Source organism: Thunnus albacares, chromosome 13 (genome assembly GCF_914725855.1).
Source record: "Thunnus albacares chromosome 13, fThuAlb1.1, whole genome shotgun sequence".
NCBI classification, from domain to species: domain Eukaryota; kingdom Metazoa; phylum Chordata; class Actinopteri; order Scombriformes; family Scombridae; genus Thunnus; species Thunnus albacares.
Genome location: NC_058118.1, coordinates 19,103,242 through 19,113,917, shown reverse-complemented (window position 1 = coordinate 19,113,917; position 10,676 = coordinate 19,103,242). Strand labels below are relative to the sequence as shown.

Below are 10,676 nucleotides of genomic sequence, written 5' to 3'. Positions count from 1 at the left end.
ATATCAGATAAAGAGAGTAAACCCAAAGGCGGACTTTTATACTCCTGCACCTGAACAAACATATTGTTGATGTCACACAATACAAAAATCTTCCATTTTCAGTGTGAGCTCGACCATTTTGTGTGAAGGGTCCCGTATGTCTGACCCACTAACACATTTCTGCTTTATAGACGGAGTGACGTCACAGCGGGGCGGAGTCCGGAGCGTTCAAAACACAGCTGCCCTCAATCCTCTCTGATTTTTTGCTTCCTGCCTTTTTCTCTCTTTTTTTGCGCTTATTTCTGCCTCTGCCCCAGTTATTTGAGCCACTTCGCGCTACTTTATTCTTTGTTTTACTCGCTCTTTTTTATATAATGTGGCTGCTTTCTGGATATTCTTTGCGAAACAAGGTTTTTTTGTCCGAGATCGTTTCCACTAACAGCATCTCACTGGTGTTTGTTTGTTGCTTTCGGTGGATATGGACTAATTAAAAAACCGTATAAATGCACATGCCGTCGAAGAGATACTCTGCTTTTGAAATCCAAGAGGTAAGACTGTTTTATAGTAAAAAAAAACAAACAAAAGAGGAAGAAAAATGTTTTTTTTTTGTTTGTCTGCTGCAGCAACTGTGCAAGAGGCTGCAGCAGCTGCAGCGCGGTATCCCGCCTGGATTCCTTCTGTGTTGTATTTCATCCACAACAGACATAAACAAGTCATATACTAATACTTTAAACTGTGCATTTTAAATTTAAGTCTATAGTTTGTCAATCTTGGGGTGCCGCGCCTGCAAAGTCTGAAAAATGGCGTTATTGTTTAACAAACTGAGCGCTGCCTTCAGTATTTCCTGCTGCATTTTTGGCTCCTTCAGCACAGAGCAGCTGCTGTGGTGACTGTTTACCAGATTACATTGACTGGCGCCCTAAATCGACGAATTGTGGACAGTGGGACTTGTTTATACCTGTTTTTAAAAGCTGTTTTGGGTCAACAGATAAAATATGTTTTCGCAGTTCTAAACTTTTCTGCCAATAAATCCCTTTTGTTTTAGTTTCGTTTACCTCTGTAAAAGGGAGCCAAAGCCCTCATCTCGCATCTTCATCAAACCTGTAATATGAAAATGAAGGTGAAATGTAGATTAATCGATTAGTTGCCAACAATTAAATTAATCGCCAACTATTTTAACAATTGAGTAATTGTTTTGAGCCAGTTTTTAAGAAATAAATAAAGCTTCGAAAATGTGAATATTTTCTGGTTTCTTTAGTCTTCTGTGACAGTAAACTGAATTACTTTGGGTTGTGGACAAAACAAGACATTTGAGGACTTCATCTTGGGCTTTGGGAAACAGTGATCAACATTTTTCACCATTTTCTATCATTTTATTGACCACACAACTAATCGATTAATCAATAATGAAAATAATCGTTAGTTGTAGACCAAGTGAAACGCGCATTACATAAGGGTATAACAACAGAATGAGCTATCAGTATTGTTTGACATCTGAGAGAATGCATTAAGAGACCCTTATATGAAGGGGAAGTGTGATAAAGGCATTTTAAGTGTAAACCAATGTGTTCCCATTGTAATCTCTTGTCTCTTTCCTCCTCTCTTCCTCTTCCTCTCCACCAGGTGTTTGTGCCTTGGGTGCAGCCTGGCCTGTACTGTGGTGGCGATGAAGAACCCAGGAGCTGCAGAAGGCCGGCGGCTGGTCGGCCTATTGGAGGCCGCTCTGGTCAGGGAGGCTCGCCTGTGGAAGGCACCTGTCTTCAAGAACGGATGCATCCAGGTGAGAAAAGTGGTGGACACACGTGCATAAAAACAGAGAATGATTTTGCATTTACAGCTTGTTTAAAGGTACCAATAACAGGATCATTGTGCTGAAGAGTTTTTTTGTGATAACAGAGAGGGAGTGAGGTCAACAAAAAATCAATAATGATCCTCAATAAAATGAGACGGCAACAATTCTTATGTGACAGGAAATGACAGGATTTATGTGGGACAAATTCATTTTGAGAAACACCAGTGGAATATGGAAATTATACCAGCTCACTTCCAGTGATGGTGAAATGAATATTTCAGTGAATCAGTGAGTAAACGGGATTAACAGTAATTTAGGTGTATCTTAGATATTATAATTGGAGTTCGGCCTCCTACTGCAGGTGAGGCACTTCCATTAATTTAATGTTTAAGAGATTGTGTAAATTAGGGCTGCAACTAACTGTTGTTTTGATTAGATTATTCTGTTATTTTCTTGATTAACTGATTAATTGTTTTGTCTATAAAACATGAGAAAATAGTGAAAATGAACATCTTAAGTCCCTGGTGATGTCTTCAAACAGCCTTATACTTTAGTGTGAGACAAGGAAAAGCAGCAGATCTGCACATTGGAGAAGTTGGAACCATCAAATGTTTGATTAATTGATTATCAAAGTAGTTGTAGATTATTTTTGTCGTTTTTTTTTTTTTTACTAATTGATTATTCAACATCTTTTCAGCTGATGTGTAAATGTGAAAGGAAACCAACTGATAGTCAACTTGTCTGTCCCACAACTACACTTGCTTATGTATGAAACAGCATTTGTCTCGGTGTCCCCTTTACATCCAAAGTAGTGTCTCCTTTTCAGTGACTCATGTCCAAAATGTTCTGGTTTGTAAAATATAGTGAGCATAAGGCAGGAATGAGCACCAAAGCTTTACCAGTTCTTTAAAGTTCAGGGTAAAGGAAGCTCCAGGTTGCAGGCTGTTAAGTTCCCTCAGTGGAAAAGGCCTGTTTGACTATTTACATTTAAAAACATCTGGCTTCTAGTTCTTCATGCAGGTATCAGTCATTAATCAGTGTTGTCTCCTCTGACCACTCAGGGCGCTGACATCTCTTCATCCCAACACCAAGAAATGATCCTTTGGCTCGGTGAGATGAGCAGACTGTTCCACTTCTGTCCAGAGACCTTTGCACTGGGAGTCTGTGTCCTCAACAGACTGCTGTCCACTGTCAAGGTAGACGGCTACAACATAACATAATGCTTTGCAACATCCATTTTGTCCAGTATCTAGAATAAATATAAGTAATGAAGATTTTTCCCATTACTATAAAACCTGTACAAATGACTGCACAGTACAGCAACGAAAGCACAATTACCATTATCACCCAGGAAGAAGGGACGTCTTGTTCTGTTTTCCTCCATTGGTCCATTAAACCTCTAAGCTAATGGTCCAAGTCTGCAGTCAATGAAAGCAATACATTAAATCTGTATCTGACGTCAGACTGTACTGAATAGGGCTGCACAGTGAAACGTGAATAATCATATCTTTACTTTAGTTCATTTACTTGCAAGTTTGACAGTATAAAAGTGTATTTAAATTTTGACCCAGAACAGCCACTGTACTGTAAAAATCAAACTCTTTTACATCATGATAATGTGTGGTCTGACCTTTCAGTCAACACAGCTTACATTACTTAACTTAGCATCCCTAATGTTTTTCTTCTGGTTTTTCCTACTTTTTTAGGCCCAACCAAAATACCTGAAATGCATTGCTTTTACCTCATTGGTCCTGGCTGCCAAAATCAACGAGGAAGATGAGGTAAGATCTCCCCTGAGGATCCACAAAAACAGTCATGTCAGACAAACAAAATAATACGCTTTTTAAGAAAAACGCCCACTTCCGTGCTATTTCAAAACAATACGTTTTTATTTGCTTCCCTTTTTGTTGGTGTCTGTTTAAACAGGTAATAGGCTCTGTTAGAGACCTGGTTGTGCAGAGCGGATGCAACTTTTCAACAGCGGAGATTCTTCGCATGGAGAGGATCATTCTAGACAAGCTGCACTGGGACTTGTACACGGCAACACCGGTCGACTTCATTCACATAGTAAGTTTAAAATTCAGCAGACAGACAGACAGACATGAGTGTTTTTTAGGGCGGGACCTGAGCTAGTCAGAGCATCTCACAGTTAGCTGGCCGGACTGTGAGATGCTTCGTGAGTTCAGGTGCCGGTCGTGCCTTAAAAAACACAGCAGTACAAAAAGCACACCATCGTTAAACCGTCATGCTCGCTTACAAACCCCCCCCCCAACAGTAAAGAATTGGTCCAAAGAGAGATTGTGCATTTATTTGATTTGACTCATTGTGCAATTATTATTATTATAAACTGCATTCAGTCCTGGTTGGAGTGTGTCTACACGTTTAATCACTGCAGCCAATATCGGAAAATAAAATCATGCCTCCCAAGAGTCCGATTCGAATATTTACATTTAGTTTTCAAACTGTCAGCCAGTTAATTTTATCCACCAATAATATGATTTGACTCGACTGTGATAAAACCGTCTGCTAAACCTGAAGACATTTTTAATTTCTTTACTCAGTGTTTTTATACATTGATTTTAAAGGTCAAATCTAATAGACAGAATAAATCACCTTGCTTTAAATAACTGCTAACCCTAAAAATCACTGCTTTCCACAAGAGCGTTAGTGTCTCACATCAAGGTCTAAATGCTGAGTTTTTCTTTTTCCACTCTATTTAAATATTTACATTGTTGGCTATCTGCAGCTTCAGTGTAAAAGTGACAGAACCGGACTTGAAAACCACACGTTGGACAAACCCAAGTTATAACTCAGCGTATTTGCGCGTATGTGGACAAAAAGCAACAAGGACACATTTCAGCGCAAGGTTTGAACAGAGTAGTATGAGATTCTTTTAACTATGTAAGACTGCGTTTGCAAGCTGCCAGCAAAATAACAGGCGTGTTGCATATCAGGCCAAGGCACTTCTGACTAACTCATACTCGCAGCTCTATAGTGGAAACCCAAACCGCGCGGCCATCAGAGGGAGGTGTGCGAAGTTAACTTAAGAAAAAACGTAGATGATGTGGGTCGATAGCGAATCAATAGCATGCTGTGGATTAAGACGGTTTCTAACTTCAAAGCAGGCTTATCACTGTTCAAAAATCCTGTGCTGTGTTAGTTAGTTTATGGCACAATATTGTCTCACAGCATGGATCTGTACACAATTGTGTAATTGGTAAACAAATCATTGCCCGAGGCGGCAACCACTGCCTGAACAGTCAACAAACACACATACGCACACACATCATTTATCATTCATCATTTAGATCCCATCATGCTGTGGCCCAAGGCTGTATTCATTACGCTTTTACTGAGAAGTCAATGATTAGAGATCAGTATCTAAACTGCCTGCTATTGAGGGGCTTCACTTAACTGAGCAACATGGCTGAAAGGACAAAGTTGTTTTTAAATATCCGGTATAGAAAATGTATGCAAAATCACATTTTTAATAATGAAAGTAGATTGGAATCAATAATTTGGACAACAGAATTTCTGTAAAACAATATGACAAAATAATATAGTTACGATGCAAATCCACTGAAAATCAGTGAATGATATTAAATTATTGTCCACCATAAGCTTTAAAGTTTGAGGAGATGGGAGTAAAGTTGCAAACAAAAATGCCAAATAGACTCTGATTCCAGCTTCTCAAATAGGACTGCTGTTGTTTATGACAATAATTTTGAACTGTTGGTCGGGCATAACAAGTAAATTGACAACATCATAGTGGGCTCTGAGAAATTGTGAATGACATTTTTTTTTTTTTTCCACCATTTTTAACATTTCATAGCGACGATTAATCAAATAATTGGCAGATTAATTGATAATGACACTTAGTGGCAGATATCCCTCCTGTGTTTTCCTCTTAAACCACAGAAAAATCTTTAAAGCACAACAAAAAGGTAATTTGGATTAAAAACTAGCTCTAACTGTGAATGAGGAGGCAGAACAGATTGTAGGCCAGCAGTTAGATGCTTTATGAATACAGCCTGTAAGTTTCTTGACATAAATAAAGTTTGCACATCGGAGCGATTCACACTATTCAAATGTTTCGCAGTTTGAGGAATACCATAAATCCTCATACACGTCCTCTGTAAAATACATCTGACAGTGATTTTTTTTTGATTGACTTGCGGAGGAAATCCCCCCCCCCCCCAGTTGATTTGTGAAATCTTGTTGTGCATTCTGTGAGTCATTAATCTCCTTCCAGATCAAAGGACGACCTTCGTTCCCTCGACACATAACAGCATTAGTTCAGCGTGATATAGAGACTGGTGGAGGACTGATACGTTTTTTTCTTAAAGCCACAAACCAAAAAGCAGCTTGGCACAGACGTGGTGGCATTTTCTGAACATGGCATCAGACTGATTTTTAGCACCTTCTGCAAAACAAAAAAAACCTGCACGACTATTGCAGTTAGTGGATCTGACTGATATCGGTGTCACAGGTTAACAGTGTGTGGGGTTATTGTTGTGAATCTATTATTGTCCTAGCAATTCACCTTTTAGGTATTACAAAATCCAAGACTTTTAAAATAAAGAGACATAATGTATTAATAAAAACAATAATAAAATAAAGACATTTTCTCTCTTTTCTTATACTATTCAAATAAATATATTTAAATAAATACTTTCTGACTATACTGTTATCTCACAATTACATTCCCCCTGAAGAAACGACTCTGTATTACCTTTCCTAAATAGTTCTTCTTTGTCTATAAAACAGCAATCAATAAAATCTATCAATAATTTGTCACAGACTCTTCACCATGACACTTTGATATGAATAAATAAAAGGATTTACAGAGATGCCTCTGTAAGACTCTTTTTTTTGAAAGGCAGAATCAGCTCTGTGATGCAAAAACTTTCTGGGACTGTATCACAACTGTCAAATGTAGTTTTGTTATTGTTGTTTTGCTACGTTTCCCTGCTTTTTCCAAAATGGATTAAAGATGAAACATTTTAGAAGGAGGAAGAGACTGAAGAAGGGTTTAGGAAGTCGAGAGCGACTGTTTCAGGGATTATTTTTGACTTTGACACCACATTGCTGAATCTGCCTCTCAGTAATTTCCCCTTTTTTCTTCACAAACCATGGCTTATTTTGCTACAGAGTAAGAGACAAACTAAAGCAAATGAGCTACATGAATGAAATAAACATAAAAGACATTTAAGTGTAACAAACAAACCACCGAAGAATGCCTTGATATTTCGAAATCTAGTGTGTGATTTTTTTTTTTTTTTTTTATCCAGTCACTTGTTAGCGGTTTTTTAAACCAAAACACAAAGCGAGCATGTGTTGGTTTTAATAAAGCTAACTAACAGTCTGTTTGCAGATGCTTTTTTATGAAGAAATTACCATGTGTCTCTTTAACAATGAGCCCCCACTCAGGTCGGGTTTGATGGTTCCTGCCTACAAATGGGAACACAGAAAAGCACTGCACATATGATACAATACAAACAAGTTCACTATGATTCCTCAGGCAAAGAGGGGGGGTCGTTATCAGGAAAACCTGATCCTGAGATTCTCTGTTGCTCAGTGTCCTCCTGCAGAGATTTATCATGCAGCTACGGACACTGGAGCAGAGAATCACAGACTGCTGAGTGACGTCCTGGATGAATGAGGGTGAAGGTTGGGTCAAAGGGATGAATGATTTTTTTGTTTTGTTTTGTTTTTTGTTTTGTATGGCTGTACGTAAGATGCACAGTTGTATTTGATGTTGGTGTGAATTATGAAGTAGTAGAGGTGAGGGATGAGCGACGGATGGACAATGAGACGACAATGACATCATAACGCTAACATTTTGGTCTCGTTCCTCTTAAATTTCTCCTCCTCATCTCCGTCCTAGTTCCACGCCCTGCTCGTCTCCGGCCACCCCCACCTCATTCCGTCCATCGGTGTCGGCTGGGACTTGGCAACGGACCCCACTTCGCTTCCCGCCAGGTCAGGCCATCAGAAGAGGCCTCCGGACTTCCAGGCGGCGCTGTGGACCAGGCAGGTGCAGCACTGTATGGCCTGCCACCAGCTTTGGCAGTTCAAGGGCTCCACGTTGGCCTTGGCCATCATCACTTTGGAGCTGGAGGCACTCACGCCCGACTGGTTCTCCGTCTTTACCGACCTGCTGAAGAAAGCACAAGTAAGAGAATCGCTAGGGCCTGTTGGGCAGCCTTGTTCTGCACTACGATTATAGTTCTCCATTTGAGGTCTGAAGAGTCCTATTGACAACTTGCTGATATTATAGTTCCATAACAGTGATATATTATATATTTACTAATAAGCTGTCTCCAGTCACTAGAGTGATTTATGTATTGATTATTTGAAGCTGGAAATGATGTTTTCTTAAGTTTGATTCAAGATTTACACTCCTGACTGTCAATCCACTGTGGATTTCAAATGTTTTGTAAGCTGACAGTCCTTGTGTTTATCTGTTGATATGCCTTCTATTTTTTTCAAAACCCTTGATTGTTTCTCTTCAACCTTTTTATACAAACTTCACCTTTTTTACCCAGCGCAGTATAATGGAGGGTGTTTTGGATAAAGGCACCCCATTAAAAGAACATTCAGTAAAACAAATGATGCTCGACACACCTTTTGTCAGCTTTTACAAGTCCAACATTGTCAGAATAATGATCACACTGAGGAAAGTAGTAAAGTGAAGGGTAGTTTTGGAAAACTTTTGACACAAGTGTACAACTTAAAATGTGTGCGCACAATGCAGCACTTGTCACAAAAGTACTTTCAGTTGAAAAACATCAGTATTCAGTCTTTTGTCGTCACATGTAGAGTTGAAAAGCATTCTTGCTTTCTTTCATACCTCTATTCTCAAACTCAAAACCTATAGAGTTGTCCCTGAGATCATTTCTTCTGAAAGGTAAACTGTTTTATTTATGTAGCACCAGATCACAACAGAAGTTATCTCAGTGCACTTTTCAAATGGAGAAGGTCTAGACCGTACCCTTTATTTTACGGAGACCCAAAAAAATTTTTTTTCTCCTTTGTTACCCTCTCTATCAGGTTGACAGTGGCGAGTTCATCCACTGCAAAGAGATGGTGGACGAGTACCTACACAGCCTGGAGTTCTCCCTGCCGACCAACGCCGTCTACATCTTCGACAGCGCCCAGATCCAGGATGAAGAGAGAGTCTGGAGCCCCACGCTGCGCCTCCGACAGGCCAGGAGGGAGCGCGGCAGCGACAAGCTGGGGGACTCGGATGAGTATTACGACGGTTTTAGGCGTTTGTATAACGAGGAGACGACCCCGGAGGCGGGGAAAGGTGACGTCGAGGGTTTGTTCGATTCCCAGCAGAAGAACGTCTCCCCCTGCCCACCGCTGCACCCCGCTGTCAACTAGCAGGACATTTACTCACACCGTCCACCTTTTTTATAAGTGCACAGTGCTCCCAAGTCCTATACACTGTTATTTAGCACAATTTAGGGCCACAATTGTAAGTTTCATCCAAAAGTCACTCGCATATTGTAATTATTAGGATTTGATTTAAGAAAAAAGAAAAAAAAAACTTGAGGTCAAACTTAGTTAAGTGTTTTAGGCCTTTCTGTGCACTTATTTACACCCAAATGTGAATCTGGAGGTGTGTGTGTGTGGATCAGACCAAGTTATTCTGATGCCATAACTTGTTTTCTGTGTTGACAGCCGGGCAGTTTGCGGGGAATCGTTTTGACTGACTGAACTGAGATTGAATGTCTCTCTGTGAGCAGAGCTTTTGGTCCATTTTAAGTTCTCTATCTATTAATATTGCCATATTTTTTTCTACTTTTTAACCTACCTGCCCTTTATATCTACCACATATGGTTTTTGTTTAAAGAGATGGAGGTCAAGGATGAGGATGAGATTTAGGCAGTTGTGTGTATGTGTGTGTGTGTGTGTTGGGGTTTTTTTTGAGTGCGGTTGAGGTCAGGAATGGCTTCTTTTTTTTTTATGTTTGAAAGTGGATCCTGATTGTGTTTGTTGTGAGGTATCTTGGTGCTGAGGGTTCCCCCCAGAGCCACATAGCACTTTGAGATAAAGACATGCTTTTTTTTAATGCAAATAATATTTTTTCAAAGTCCTTTTTTTTTTATTTGAATCTCTTACTCACTTGTACTAAACATTTTTTTGCAACTTTAAGTTGTTTTTTTTTTATTTACCAGTTATTTACATTTGACAAAAAAGCTTTAATTTCATAACTAAATGCTGCAAATGTTTTTATTTCATCAATATTTCAGCCTGTGTTGATTTTACTTTATGCAATTATTGTTACATATCAAGCAAGAGCACCTTTTGGGAGATTATTTCAACACTAGAATAGAATGACAAAAGTCATTTTGACATCAAGAGATTACCTGATTAGTCAAACAGCGTCAATGTTTTCTAACATTTTTTTTCTTAGAGTATACTGTATAAAAGCATCAATAATCATAGTCAAAGTATTATCACAATATTGATGCTTAAGTATTCAGTTTCATCTCGTTACTGACGGTAACAAAACGTTTCCATAAACTGTAATTTAATGTCGGCTGAATATGCAGTGTGGCCAGAGGGACTTTACCTCCACTGCCCAACAGTTGAAGTCTACAGACATCGAACAGACTTTGGTCTTTTTTTTTTTTTTTTTTTTTTTTTTGACTTTAGGCTGTTTAAATTGTTTACTGTTTTCCGACAGATGTAAAGCTCAGCAATGCGATCTTTATAATGTGAACTGGTTACTGTCCTCTCAGCTGTAAGGTTGGTTTTGATTCATCCAGTTGAGCTGGATGCTACACCGGTGACCAATGTAAAGGGTTTGTTTTTCATATTACTTCAGATACTGAGGCAGCTATATCTTATTGTTTTTGTCAATCACAGAAATAAAGCTATGACTTCAAAAGTT

At 39.1% G+C, this 10,676-nt stretch overlaps 1 protein-coding gene across 1 annotated transcript; it reads left to right on the top strand.

The window, feature by feature from the left end:
• The first annotated feature begins 193 nt into the window (after positions 1 to 193).
• On the top strand, positions 194 to 10,676 carry ccni2 (cyclin I family, member 2). The gene is made up of 7 exons (XM_044371030.1): positions 194 to 527; positions 1,603 to 1,759; positions 2,833 to 2,967; positions 3,478 to 3,552; positions 3,698 to 3,838; positions 7,659 to 7,946; positions 8,825 to 10,676. Exons 2-7 carry the CDS (start codon positions 1,646 to 1,648, stop codon positions 9,158 to 9,160), a joined length of 1,089 nt encoding a protein of 362 aa, XP_044226965.1. The 5' UTR covers positions 194 to 527; positions 1,603 to 1,645; the 3' UTR covers positions 9,161 to 10,676.